The sequence below is a fragment of the Pseudophryne corroboree genome, chromosome 1 (assembly GCF_028390025.1).
Source record: "Pseudophryne corroboree isolate aPseCor3 chromosome 1, aPseCor3.hap2, whole genome shotgun sequence".
Lineage (NCBI taxonomy): Eukaryota > Metazoa > Chordata > Amphibia > Anura > Myobatrachidae > Pseudophryne > Pseudophryne corroboree.
Genome location: NC_086444.1, coordinates 1,029,252,644 through 1,029,267,012, shown reverse-complemented (window position 1 = coordinate 1,029,267,012; position 14,369 = coordinate 1,029,252,644). Strand labels below are relative to the sequence as shown.

Here is a 14,369-nt window from a genome sequence, read left to right as displayed (position 1 = left end):
ACTCATCTTTAATAAGCTCAGATAAGCCATGCCAGAATGCAGCATACAGGGCCTCGTCGTTCCATGCCAGTTCGGATGCCAGGATCTGGAACTGTATCAGATATTGTCCTACAGTACGTGACCCCTGGCGTAAACGGAGAATCTCGGATGAAGCGGAGGTTACCCGGCCTGGCTCGTCGAAGATGCGCCTGAATGTTGACACGAATGCAGTGTAAGAAGATAGCAGGGTGTCGGACCTCTCCCATAACGGTGATGCCCAGTCAAGGGCGGAGCCACTGAGAAGAGAGATGATGTAGGCAATTTTTGTACGGTCACTGGGAAAATTGCCAGGTTGTAGCTCAAACTGAATCTCACACTGGTTGAGAAATCCCCTGCAGAATCTTGGAGATCCGTCAAATTTTGCTGGCGTTGGAAGATGAAGACGTGGAGCAGAAATGGGTAAGGTGGGTGGGGTTATAGCTGGAGTCACTGTGGTTGACGCACCAGATGCGCCTGATCCACGGAGAGTTGTCTGAATCCCATCCAGCCGAGTAGAGAGATCCTGGAGACAGCGGATGATGTGGCCCTGTGCAGCCTCCTGATGTTCTAGTCGGGCTGCCAGTTCTTGCATCGGCCTGGCCGCTTGATCCTGGTCTCCGGCTGGATTCATTAGGTCAGTGCTTACTGTCACAACTGAGGGCCTGAGCTGACGGGAGGCAGCCTCAGTTGTAGGGGCTGAGATGTACCGGAACCTGGGAGGTTGTATCAGACCCCTGGACATGTAAGTAACATGAATAATAACTGCCCGAAGGCGTGACCACGACAACTTGGATAAAAGTCAATGATGTTTATTATGACAACTCCGCAACACAGCAGCAGTAAAAGAAAACGTAAAAGTCAGCAAATAATAAATACAGTTCCTGGGTACTACAGGATGGCAGGAGCCACAGGGCACTGGTAGTGTGAGATAGTTCTTATGATCTTCTAGATGGAAAGTCCTTACCAGGCCCGACTGTAGCAATGGAGATAACCCAGGATTGTGCCAGCTGGTGTTCCAGGAAAAGCTGGGTTGCTGAAGGTAAAACAGCTGCTGTGGATACTGGCTGGAACCAGACTGTTGTTAGCACGGAGTGGATACTGGCTGGAACCAGTTAAATAATAAATGAACTTGGGAGCGATGAAATATGAACTGAAATGTAGAACTTGAGAGCGGAGAAATAATAATACCGGTGGAGAGTGGTAAAGTGTAGAAAGGACACCGGCCCTTTAAGGGAAGCTGTACTCTGCTGAAAGCTGAGCTGGAAGCAGGTAATGTTGTAGCTGGAAACAGATGAATCCACAATGGATTGGAGAGTCAGGCTACACCGCAGGTGGAATGCTGGTGCGGGTCTCTATGGTGGAAGTCTTGAGACAGGAGCTGGAACCTGGAAGACAATCACAGGAGAGAGACAAACAGGAACTAGGTTTGATAACCAAAGCACTGACGCCTTCCTTGCTCAGGCACAGTGTATTTATACCTGCAGCAAGGAAGGGATTGGCTAGGCAATTATGCAGATTAACAATACTGACAACAGATTGGAGGAAATGATCAGCTGACAGAATCCAAGATGGCTGCGCCCATGCAGACACTTGGAGGGAAGTTTGGTTTATAATCCATGTGGTAATGAAAACAGTAATGGCGGCGCCGGCCACTGGAGACAGGAGACGCCAGGCTGACAAGTGCACATCCAACCACGCGGACACAGCGGAGGCCGCGGCTGACGTAATCGCCACTCTGACACTCTGCATGCAGAAGCTGAGGGACGGCGGCGGAGGCCGCGGGAGACGCCACGCCAGATGTAATATGGCGTTACTGTGACAGCGTCTCAGAGAGACAGGAGAGGATACAGGAATGTACACATCAGGATAACAGATGGGATCCGGTCCTGGAGCGCTGAGCCAGCCTTAGGAGGCATCTGATGGGTAAGAAATGGCGTCCAGATACCCGGATCGTGACAATCTCCTTCCTCGTCTGTGTCTGTTATGATAGGAAGAGGTCTCTTAACTGCCTTGCGCACATTCGTTTCTGCATGTGCTCGCGGCGTTAACTTGATGAGAAATTCCTTCTTAGAGAATCCTCAGCCCATTTCGCTCTTTACAAACATAGCAGGTCTTGGAAGTCTTGGTTGGTGCTTTAGACATGCTATCTAAACCCCGTATTAGGGTATTACATAGCGCTTTCACCCTTTAAACTAGGAAGGGAAAGACTGAGGGATGACGGAAGCGACGGTATTGGATCCGGCTGGACAGACCTTTCCCTTCTATACGTAGAAAAGGAAGAAAAAAAATAAAATAAATTTTTTTTCCAGCCGGATTGCAACGCCCACAGACCCAACTGTAAATCAGCTACGATAGTGGGGTTGTCCTCGTGCTTCCCAGTATTTTCCTTAGGATCTTTGCAGAGATGTCCCTTGAAAATATAAAGATAATAATAATAAACAACAACAACAAACAACAACAACAACAAGGTAGAATTACTTGTTCAGGAAGTCCTTATTCAAAAACATATATATATCTATATATGTATATTCCCCAGCAGAGGGAGCTATAGTCACTATACCTGTCTCCCAGTTATAGCAATGTACATGTTAGCCTATGCGTGGGGGAGGGTTAATATCCTCCCCTCACAAAAAGCGCCAGTATAGGGCAGTTCAAATGGCCGACATTGAAATTTTTCAGGCACTTCATTAGATATGATAGCCAGCGCAGTCTAATAGTGCTGTTAGATCCCTCCGCGTTAACTATCTTACTTCTGTCCGGCTCTCTGAGAGACCCGCCGCAGCGCTCCCCAGAGGCTCTCTTGCCCAGCGGTGTACGCGCTACGGGACCCTCTCTCTCTAAGTCCCGCAGCGGCGCCCATCAGCCGAGAGCGTCTACTTCTTTAATCCGGGGCTGTGTGAGAGACCCGCCGCAGTGCTCGCCAGAGGCTCTCCTGCCTAGCGGTGTACGCGCTACGGGACCCTCTCTCTCTAAGTCCCGCAGCGGCGCCCGTCAGCAGAGAGTGTCTGTCCCCCCGGCGCGGCTTCCGGCCCGCGCTGATCCTAGTACCCGCATCGGCGCCCGTTTGTTCTAGGGAGCAAATAATATAATAAAAATAAATAAGAAATAAATAATAATAACCTAAAGTGGCCCTTATTACACAACCAGTACTCACTGTGCCTTGTGTAACGACCACCAATGTAAAAGGACCTTCCTGATGAGATGCAGGTCCCTTCAAAAGGGATCTTTGTCTCTCCAACCAAACAGCCTTGTCCCCCCTTTTGTTAGGTTGACACAGCTCAAGTTCTACCTCTTTGATGAGAGATGCAGGTCCCTTCAAAAGGGATCTTTGTCTCTTCAACCAAACAGCCTTGTCCCCCTTTTGTTAGGTTGACGCAGCTCAAGTTCTTTGAATTTATTCTGTCAGGAGCTCAAAGCTCCGTGTGCTATCTCCTAGCACAATTTTCAAAACTGAGGGAGGAGGGATGTGAAGGGGGAGGAACCGGCTGTGCAGACAATTCTGATTAGATTGTGCCACACCTCCGGTTTGCAAGCTTCACACCCCTAATGTCTAAGGAACTCCAGTGTCCCCTAGTGGATGAAAGAGAAATCCCCGATAACAGCCCCGTTGCCATTTCATCCGAAAACACACAGGTTTCACTGAACCTGTGTGTTTACGGGTGTAAATGCACTTGTTACTGGCCGAGCTAACCAAATAGCCCGACCACAGCACCCGATGAAACATCTGGGATTTTTACTCCCGATGTCTCGTTGGGGCAAACTGAATATCCCCCAGTGTTGAATGATGATTGCTATTGTGGGATGGGAATTTTTTTAAAACTTGTTTTTTATAAACCAGGACACATCCAATCCAACAGAAACCAATTATGATTTTATACTCCAAAGCTATCATCAAATGGTGCAATGGTAGTCAACTTACTTAAGTTGCTCAAGATAACATAACAAAATCATATAACCAGGGGCCTAATTCAGCATGGAACTCTGTCGTGCAGTGTTTGCATGCTGATGCCATGTGCAGCGTGCGCAGAAGCCGTACTGCATGTGCGTACACAGTGAGATGTTGGAACGAAAATCTGGAGATGTAAGGGAACAAATAATAATTGACCATTTGCTCCCAAACACTGAAAAACAGACAGAAATGGTCATTCAGACAAATTGGTTACATCAAACGGATTTAATTAACTTGTCTGAACAACCGTTTTTGTCCATTTTCCAGTGTTGGGAGCAAATGGACGATTGCCATTTGCTTCCATCCATTACCAGACTTTTGTGCCAAATAGCCAAGAAGCTGCAAGGATAATCTTTAGCTGTATGGCCGGCTTAAGGATACCACTGCTTTATATGAAAATATGAAGCTTGCAAATGATTTATGTTTCCCATAGATGCACAGGAAGTGGACATAGAACATGTGTACTGCAGTGTTATAGGCCCTACACACTGGCCGATTTTCTGAAAGATATGAACGATCTCGTTCATAAATGAACGAGAACTCGTTCATATCTTTCAGTGTGGAGACTCCAGCGATGAACGATGCGCGGCCCCGCGCTCGTTCATCGCTGGTCTCCCGTCGGCTGTGCATGCAGGCCAATATGGACGATCTCGTCCATATTTGCCTGCACTTCAATGCAGCCGCGTGACGGGGGGAGTGAAGAAACTTCACTCCCCCCGTCACTGCCCCCCCGCCGCCGGGTCGCTCGTCGGCCGTTTCGGCCGTCGGGCACCTCGGCGGCGCATCGTCAAATGAGTAGGGCCCCTTAGTGGTGGTAGCACAGCTCTGGTTAGAATATCACTGTACCTGATGAGTGGTTTTATTTAAGAACTCCTTGTGGGCCTTTATCCTTCTTATTTCAGTGTAGTAATAGGTTTGTGCGTGTTCATAGAAAGCATTTTCTAACCTAATTGAGAAAGACAATGATTGAAAAAAAGTTCAAATTAGTCCCAGCCCCCACGCTCCCAAAAATAAGTAAAACATACACAAATAAACCCAAATAAGAGCGAGTTTGTGTGTAGTACTGCGGACAATCTGTAGCTCACATACAGACAACACAAAACATCACATTGCCCTGTAAACTACTAGTATTCTAGCAGGACATGGCAGAGAGGCCTCTATATATACGTGCAAGCGTAACTGTTATGGTACAGTAGCTTTGATGCACCACACACCTAATTATGTAGCCGACCAGGTGATCAGTGTGTGGCAGCACAAACAAAGACTTTCCTGAGAGGTCGCAGGCATTGCACAGGGCAGCCGCCCTCTCTGACGCAATCAAATCTTCACCTGATCAAGAAATATAAGAATAGAAACATTATAAACACGGAGATCAATAAATTACTTAAACATCATGAACATTATACCACCAACATAAATATAAGGTTCATTTCACACAGAGCAATGCCTCAAACAACAATTGTCTCGGACAAATACTAAATGTATAAAACATTCTATTTTAATATGACAAATTAAACATGGATTTTGCATTTTCTCACTAGTAAAATCAAAAGTTGTAATAGTACTATATGGAACAATTAACAAAAACCCATCATACACATATCCTTCTGTTTATATGGTCAAATTTAAATTAGACCTTTTACTGTATAACAAAAAAAAAACAATGGAACCCATATACAGTTGGGTATATTTTGCATGATAAATGCTCATGGAACTATGGGGGTAATTCAAATCTGATCGCAGCAGCAAATTTGTTAGCTAATGGGCAAAACCATGTGCAGTGCAGGGAGGGGCAGATGTAACAAGTGCAGAGAGAGTTAGATTTGGGTGGGTTATATTGTTTCTGTGCAAGGTAAATACTGTCAGCTTTATTTTTACACTGCAATTTAGATTTCAGTTTGAACAAACCCCACCCAAATCTCTCTCTCTCTGCACGTTATATCACACCAACCCCCCTTTCCCCCCCCCCCCCTTCCCCACAGTGCACATGGTTTTCCCATTAGCTGCTGCGATCAGATCTGAATTAGGCCCTGAAAGCGTAGCAGGTTATGCTCCTGGTTTATGTTGGGAGATGTGGATTGAGAGCGTCAGTAGCACAAAATGAAGTAGTTAAGGAAATATCATATACAAAAGACTATTTGGACAGTGTTATTTATAAACTGTTTTATTGGACCAGGCATATTCCAGGTCACCTAAACATCCCCGCCCTCTGCCACAGAGAGCAGACATTATTTCTCAGTATCTTTTGTATCTAATAACATTTCTGGGAGCGACCAGAATGCTTTGCGCAATAGACCAATGGCGAGATTAATCACAACAGTAAAAAAAAAAAAAAAAAAAAAAAAAAAAGCTATATACTGAACAAAGGAACTGTTATATATTAGGATAATCTTTATAAGTACAGCTTTAGGCTAATGTTCGACAATAAACCTATTTCAGTACCTGGTGGTAATGGTGTTTTCTTCTGAATTAAAACCACAGCAACTTTGGTGTTTCTCCCCTGCAAGCTCTGTCTAAGTAGGAGACAGAATACTAACGTGAAATTTTCACTAAAACATCACAACATACAAGCAGCATGTGTATAGAAAAGTATTACATGTAATATTATGGGGTTGGTATCAGATGACCACCGGTTGGGAGACTGCCGGTCACCATACTGAAGCCGGGAACCCATCTGTCAGATGGCCAGGAGGAGGGGTACGAGTGCAACGAAGCCCTTTGTAGGCTTGCTGCGCTTGCCACAGGTTCTAATCCCACTCTATGGGTGTCATAGTCACCCATGAGTGGGAATAGTCCCTGTTGGTCAGCATGCCAGTCAGTGTTCGGGATGCCGGTGACCGTAGATAACCGCATCCCCATTAAACAACAGTGTGGACCCTCTTAACACAATTGTTCTTGCAATTTCAGAACATATGGGGGCAGATTCAATTAGATGTGGTGTTTAGGTAATAGCAATAACTTGCAAGTCAATGATTAATATAAATTATATATTGAAATATTGGGCAGTTCCCATTTAACAAAGCTCCCTGCACAAAGCTAGTTTATCCTTGTGAGTGTAGTATGGTATGCCTGCGGCCGGGCTCCCGGCGACCAGCATACCGGCGCCGGAATCCCGACCGCCGGCATACCGACAGCGTGGCGAGCGCAAATGAGTCCCTTGCAGGCTTGCTCAGGTCGCCACGCTGCGGGCACGGTGGCGCGCTACGCTATTTATTCTCCCTCCAGTGGGGTCGTGGACCCCCAAGAGGGAGAAAAATATACGTTATGGTAAGAACTTACCGTTGATAACGTGATTTCTCTTATGTCCACAGGTATCCACAGGATAACATTGTGATATTGTCGAGCGACAGCGAAAATGGCACCAACACGGTCACGAGCTTTCTGGCCTCCCAGGATGCATTGGGGCCCCCACTATATAGTCCCGCCCAATGACTCAGTCAGATCAGTTCTTTCCACAGCGATTTTAGGCAGGAACATCAGGCAGAGACCTGTTTAGGCGATAAGAACACACATGCACACCCTTCCATACAAGAAGGAAGAGGTTTAGTGATTGTCTAGATCCTCAAATCAGATGCGTCAGAGTGGGATCCCTGTGGATACCTGTGGACATAAGAGAAATCACGTTATCAACGGTAAGTTCTTACCATAACGTATATTTCTCTGGCTGGGTCCACAGGATTATCCACAGGATAACATTGGGATTCCCAAAGCCATTTAAGTGGTGGGGACGCTCCTGATTGCACAGGAGGACCTTTCGCCCGAAGTCTGCGTTATGAGAGGCAAAAGTATCCAAAGCATAATGTCTGATGTATGTGTTTATGGAAGACCACGTGGCTGCCTTACATATCTGTTCTGCTGAAGCACCCTGTTGTGCTGCCCAAGAAGGACCTACCTTACATGTAGAGTGTGCAGAGACATTAGCCGGAACAGGGAGATCTGCATGAGAATAAGCTTCTGATATTACCATTCGGAGCCATCTCGCCAGCGTCTGTTTACTAGCAGGCCATCCTCTTCTATGGAATCTGTAGAGGATGAAGAGAGTATCTGTTTTCCTGATGGCACTAGTACGATCTATGTAGATTCTTAAGGCTCGGACCACGTCCAGCGACGCTTCTCCCGCAGATAGTCCCGATACCTGAAAAGCTGGGACTACAATCTCTTAATTCAGGTGAAACTTTGATACCACCTTTGGAAGATAGCTAGATCTCGTTCTGAGAACTGCTCTGTCTGGAAAAAAACTTAGGAAAGGAGACTTACATGATAATGCTCCTAAATCTGACACTCTTCTGGCTGACGCCATTGCCAGTAAAAAAAAAACTTTAACTGTTAACCACTTAAGATCCGCTCTCTCAAGTGGTTCAAACACATAGGACCCTGGAGAAATTTAAGAACTAAATTCAAATCCCAGGGAGCTGCAGTTGGAACAAATGGAGGTTGAATATGTACTACTCCTTGAAAAAATGTACGTACATCCTGTAAATCAGCAATCTTCTGCTGAAACCATACAGTTAACGCTGAAACTTGAACCCTTAAGGAAGCAACTTTCAACCCCTTATCCAATCCTGCTTGAAGGAAATCCAAAATCCTAGCTACTTTAAAAGATCTCTGATTGAAATTTTTTCCAGTACACCAATGAATATAGGCTTGCCATATTCTATGATACACACGGGCCGAAGAAGGCTTTCTTGCTCTAAGCATAGTTTGGATTACTTGTTTCGAAAATCCTTTAGCCTCTAAGATAGAGGTTTCAACAGCCACGCCGTCAAAGACAGGCGATCCAGATGACTGCGACAACAAGGACCCTGCATTAGCAGATCTGGACGTTGAGGGAGCAGTATCGGTGCTTCCATGGACATTCTCAACAGATCTGTGTACCAATGCCTTCTTGGCCAAGCTGGAGCTATTAGAATGATTGCTCCTTTTGCCTGTTTTATCTTTCTCACTACTCTGGGCAACAGAGATATTGGCGGGAACAGATACGCCAGCTGAAACCTCCATTCTACTGACAGTGCGTCTACAAGGACCGCTCCTGGGTCCCTTGTTCTCGATCCGTACCTCGGAACTTTGTTGTTTAGACGAGACGCCATAAGGTCTACCTCTGGTAGACCCCATCTGTTCACCAGTGTCTGAAACACTTCTGGGTGTAGTGCCCATTCGGTTTCCCAGTTTAGTACACCCGGGACAAATACTGCTGACAATGCTGGGAGATGGAGTTCTGCCCATTTTTTGAATGGGAGTTACTTCCTCCATCAAACTCTTGCTGTGAGTTCCTCCTTGATGATTGAGGTATGCTGCTGCCGTCGCATTGTCTGAGCGGATCTGGACTGGTCTTCCTTGTAGATTGTCCTTTGCCTGAACCAAAGCCAAGTAAACGGCCCTCAACTCCAACAGATTTATCGGCAGGCGACTTTCCCTTGCGGTCCATTTTCCCTGGAACCATAGGCTTCCGAGTACCGCCCCCCAGCCTTGCAGGCTGGCATCGGTTGTCAGGACTTGCCACTCTTTTATCCAAAAGGGTCTCCCCTTGTTTAAATGGTCTGTCTGTAGCCACCACGCTAGAGACATTTTTACATTTACTGGAATTTTTATCATCGGATGATTTCCATCCCATTTGGTCAGAATAAGGTGCTGCAACGGTCTGGAGTGGAATTGCGCATATTCCACCTTGTCGAAGGTTGATACCATCAGACCCAACAGTCGCATTGCTGCATGGACTGGCATTGTCTGGGCTTGCAACGCTTCCTGAGCCATGACCTGCACCTTGACTATCTTTTTCTCTGGTAAGAGAACTTTCTGTAGGTCTGAATCCAATATGGCCCCCAAATGAACCATCCGCTGTGACGGATTCAGGGACGACTTTTCCCAATTTATGAGCCACCCGTGTCTCTGTTAACAAACTATCGTCTGTTGAAGATGGCTCAACAGTAAATCTTGCGACTGTGCTAAGATTAACAGGTCGTCGTGGTATGGGAATATTCTTATCCTTTGTTTGCGCAGACAAGCTGCCATAACCACCATGATCTTGGTAAACACCCTGGGTGCTGTAGCTAGCCCGAACGGCAGAGCTTGAAATTGGAAATGTTCCTGGAGGATGGCAAACCTGAGGTAACACTGATGTGATAGTGCTATAGGCACATGTAGGTAAGCATCCCGTACATCCAGAGATACCATGTAATCTCCCGGTTCCATAGCAAACATTATGGAGCGTAACGTCTCCATGTGGAACTTCGGGATCCATATGTACTTGTTCAACATTTTCAGATTTAGAATTGGTCGGTATGACCCATTTGGTTTCTGGATTAGAAATAGATTGGAGTAAAACCCCTGTCCCCTTTGTGATGGAGGTACTGGGACAATCACACCTGACTGCAGTAATTTTTGGCCTGCTTCTTGCAGGGCATTGGCCTTCGACTCTATACGAGACGGGCTGGTGCAAAAAAATCATTGAGGAGGCTGCCTCCTGAATGGGAACCCATACCCCTGAGATACTACCTTCTGCACCCAAGCATCTGCTGTTGACTGTTGCCATATGTGTGCAAAAAGAAGGAGTCGGCCCCCAACCCTGGAATCCTCCAGGCGGAGGCCCGTTTCTTCAGGCTGACGGTTTCTGTTCAGGTTTGGAAGCTGGCTTTTTGCTAGCCCACTGCTTCCTGCCCCTGGATTTAAACTGGGGTTGCTTAGGCTCCTCTTTAGCTTTCGCTTTGCCAACGAAATGAGCAAAATTTTAAACCCTTGGACTTAGGGTTATAAGCAGCCGGAAATCTGACCTTTTTCGATTCAGCCTCTGATTCTAGGATATCCGATAAAGGTTTTACAAATAATATATTACCGACAAAAGGCAATGCTTCCAATTCTTTCTTGGACTCCGCATCTGCCTTCCAGGTCCGTAGCCAGACTGCTCTGCGAGCGACTACTGTCAAGGATGAAGCTTTAGAAGCAACTGTGCCTACATCAATTGCTGCTTCTTCCAAATACTGGGCAGATTGTCTTAAACAGCAAAAACGATCCTCTTGCTCCCTAGTAGGAGAAGATATGTCATTCTCTAGTTCCTCTATCCATTCGCCCATTGCCTTTGCTACCCAGGCCGAAGCCATAGCAGGTCTTACCACTGCTCGTACTAGAGAAAAAATATTTTTCAACAGGCTCTCTACCCTTCTGTCTGTGACATCATTCAATGAGGTAGATGACAGTGGTAAAGCAGATTTATGCACGACTCGCAGAACATGTGCATCTACTTTTGGAAGAACTTCTCTTTTCGAACAATCCACAGCAGGAAATGGATAATAAGAATCCCATCTCTTAAGAATCTTTTACTTTTTACTGGGCGCTGCCCAAGACTCATCCATCATTTCCGTCAACTCATCTGACGCTGGGAATTCAGCTTTCACTGATTTTGTTCTTTTAAATACAGGTGCTTTTGCTTTTAACACTGTCTTGGCTGGCTCCTCCAACGAGAGAACAGCCTTCACAGCATTAATAAGTTCAGCTATATCTTCTGAACTAAAACTCTGCGACTGATCATCATACTGAGTTGAATCTATAGTATCATCATCATCCGATGCATCATCTTGTGTAGTCTGCCACACAGACGCATCTGTCTTAGTCTTACCTGCCCCTTGGTTGCTTGTAGAAGCTACTGGAACCAAACCATAGGAAGGGAGCTGCATGTATGGGTTCATAGTGTAACCTAACCCTTGAGGTGGTGCTACTGGAGCTAACCTGTCCGCTATTGAAGACAGAGTCTTTGCGAACATATTCCATGTTGGCTCTGTTGGTGGTTGAACCAACTCCTGCTTTTTACTTCGCTGAAAAGCGAAACAGTTTGCACACAAACCCTCATAAGTGACCAATTGATTCATATCAATTACCCCTGACTTACAAGATAAGCATGTTAGGGCTGTAGGAGTGCTTGATAAATTCTCATCACATTTGCCGCTCACAGACATGGTATTAACCTGTTATTGACTACACAATTTGTGACTGAAAATCACCCTATATGTCAATATATAGAGGTGAGATCAATCTGACCACAGTGCACCTGATTTGAGGGTCAATACAGGACTGACATTACACAGAAAAGTCAGCACACATACTAGCAGTCAGTCACATGTTAAAGCATTAGACATTGCCATATGAGAATACAACCTCCATAACAACTTATGCATAAGTAGGAAAATTGTACTTCTGTTTTAAACTGGTTCTTTTTTCAATATAGCATGCAGAAAACACAGTAATATACAGGTCTCATATGCAATAGGTACTAAAAATTAACAATGCATACTAACAAGTAGAGAGAATTTTTAGTACTGTATACCCTGCCTCCGTAGAGCGGGATACAGGGAGACTCACCACACTTCCATATCCAAGCAAATACGCTCGTAAGACGCTGAGTGGATTCAGATGCTACTGGTGTACACTGCCGCTCTTGATAACTGATAACGGACACGGACGCTCACCAACGGACACGGACGCTGAGCGACTTCCACGTGTATGCAGACACTAAGGCCTGCGACTCAGTCTGGCGGGTTTATCTCCAGTGTACACAACCGCAGCGTCTAAGCTGCGACCGAGTACCCTCGTGGTAGCGTCTGAGCCGGAAGTGAGGTCATTTAGTTCATGAAACGAGAAACACGCGGGAACTGGCCATGAACTCGGAGAAGGGATGGCCAGGAGAGCATCTGAATCCCCCTGTTGACTTAAACTCCCAGGATCGCGGCCTCTACCTAGTCCTGGCGCCTATGATCCCCGGAGCGTATCGCTGTCGCACTCTAGATGTTCGGCGCATCAACACACTGTTTGTAGTCTCCACCAAAATCAGTGTAGCTGTGTCCTGACCCCTCTAGTAAGAGGAAGTCCATAGACTCACCGTCTCCCCATGCTCCGGCTACAGCCTGGTTACGTCTGCTGGACCTGCTAGAACATCCGACACAGACGCCCGTCGAGACAGCACTGATACCCGAAGGTAAGCGTTGTTGCGACCCGGTGGGGAGTTGTTGGAGCGACTCTTTCTAGTATGCGTTTAAGACGCTGTTAAGAGAAGTCGCTCAAAAAACAATATAGTAAGTCTATAAAAATAAAATAATAAAAGCTTGAGGCTGCACTCACAGCAGCCCTGTGACCATGCGGCTTCCTGCAGCACCAAGCAAAAAACTGATCTGACTGAGTCAGTGGGCGGGACTATATAGTGGAGGCCCCAATGCATCCTTGGAGGCCAGAAAGCTCGTGACCGTGTTGGTGCCATTTTCGCTGTCGCTCGACAATATCCCAATGTTATCCTGTGGATAATCCTGTGGACTCAGCCAGAGAAAGTGTTGGTATGCCGGCTGTCGGGATTCCGGCGCCGGGATCCCGACAGCCGGCAAACTGAAGACCACCCTATCCTTGTATCTACCTCACAATCTCCACCCTGGTTGCACATTCTGACTGCTTCTCCTTCCACTGAGCCTCGTCCCAGTCAAGTTCATAAAACACCACAACCAGAGCAGGAACCAGATTGAGCTGTTTATTCATCCAGCCAGTCTTCAGGATCCCCTTAGGGATGTACCATTCATATGATGTTCTCTGAAGAGACAAGTTTATTATTATGATCAATATAACAATTTGTTTATAAAGAGCTCACATTTATTGAGCTCATCTGAGCTTAGATGTGAGGAAATGGATCAAGAAACCAAAGCAACAAAAACGGTACCTACCTTTGTTCTACATTTAGGATATTCATGGTCACCAGGAAGAACCTTAAATGAGATAGGTACACGGTCTGCTCTTCTGTTAGCACAAAACGCATCCCAAATGGCACGATGTACAGCGTTATACGTCACATCTAATCCAGTGAGGGTCACAAAGGCCATGGGTCGACAGCATAATTCCACGGGAAAATCCCACTGAGTGGGGCTCATTTTCACAAATTGCCTACAAAAAAAAAAGAAAGCAACAAGAAACGAGTTAAAAGGCTACAGAGCTATATTACACAGGGTTGGGTAGGTGTTACCGCTGCTGGGGATCCCGGCGGTCAACATACCACCAACCGCGGGATCCCGGCGGCAGAATGCTGGCGGGGAGTGTGTGTGTGTATGTGTGTGTGTGGGGGGGGGGGGGGCGAGTGCAACAAGCCCCTTGAGGGCATCCCATTACATTATATATATATATATATATATATATAGCAAAAAGCAGAGCTTAACACAGTATTGCACATCTATTAGAAATATATGCTGGCAAGATGTTAAAGCAACAATTTCACACAATAGTCTATTGCTGGCCATATATTAGTACTAATCGCATCGTACTATGATCCCTCCACCAGCCGCCAGACATGCAATAGATTGTATGGTGCAAAAGCAGCGTGCAATCTATCGTACCACCCGCAATGGACCCCTACCCGGATCGACTGTTCACATGTGCAGCA

General features: G+C 46.2%; 1 protein-coding gene across 3 annotated transcripts in view; it reads right to left on the bottom strand.

Annotated features, from left to right (window-relative positions):
• TRAPPC11 (trafficking protein particle complex subunit 11) overlaps nt 1–14,369 on the bottom strand; it is a 153,388-nt gene that overhangs the window by 101,801 nt on the left and 37,218 nt on the right. For all 3 annotated transcript variants that reach the window (XM_063920701.1, XM_063920702.1, XM_063920700.1), the window contains exons 2-6: nt 13,660–13,876; nt 13,359–13,528; nt 6,410–6,480; nt 5,182–5,296; nt 4,814–4,913 (exon numbers count right to left, since the gene is read on the bottom strand). In XM_063920701.1, coding sequence (XP_063776771.1) covers nt 4,814–4,913; nt 5,182–5,296; nt 6,410–6,480; nt 13,359–13,528; nt 13,660–13,863 — 660 coding nt within the window. In that variant the 5' untranslated portion in view covers nt 13,864–13,876. The remainder of the gene's footprint in view (nt 1–4,813; nt 4,914–5,181; nt 5,297–6,409; nt 6,481–13,358; nt 13,529–13,659; nt 13,877–14,369) is intronic.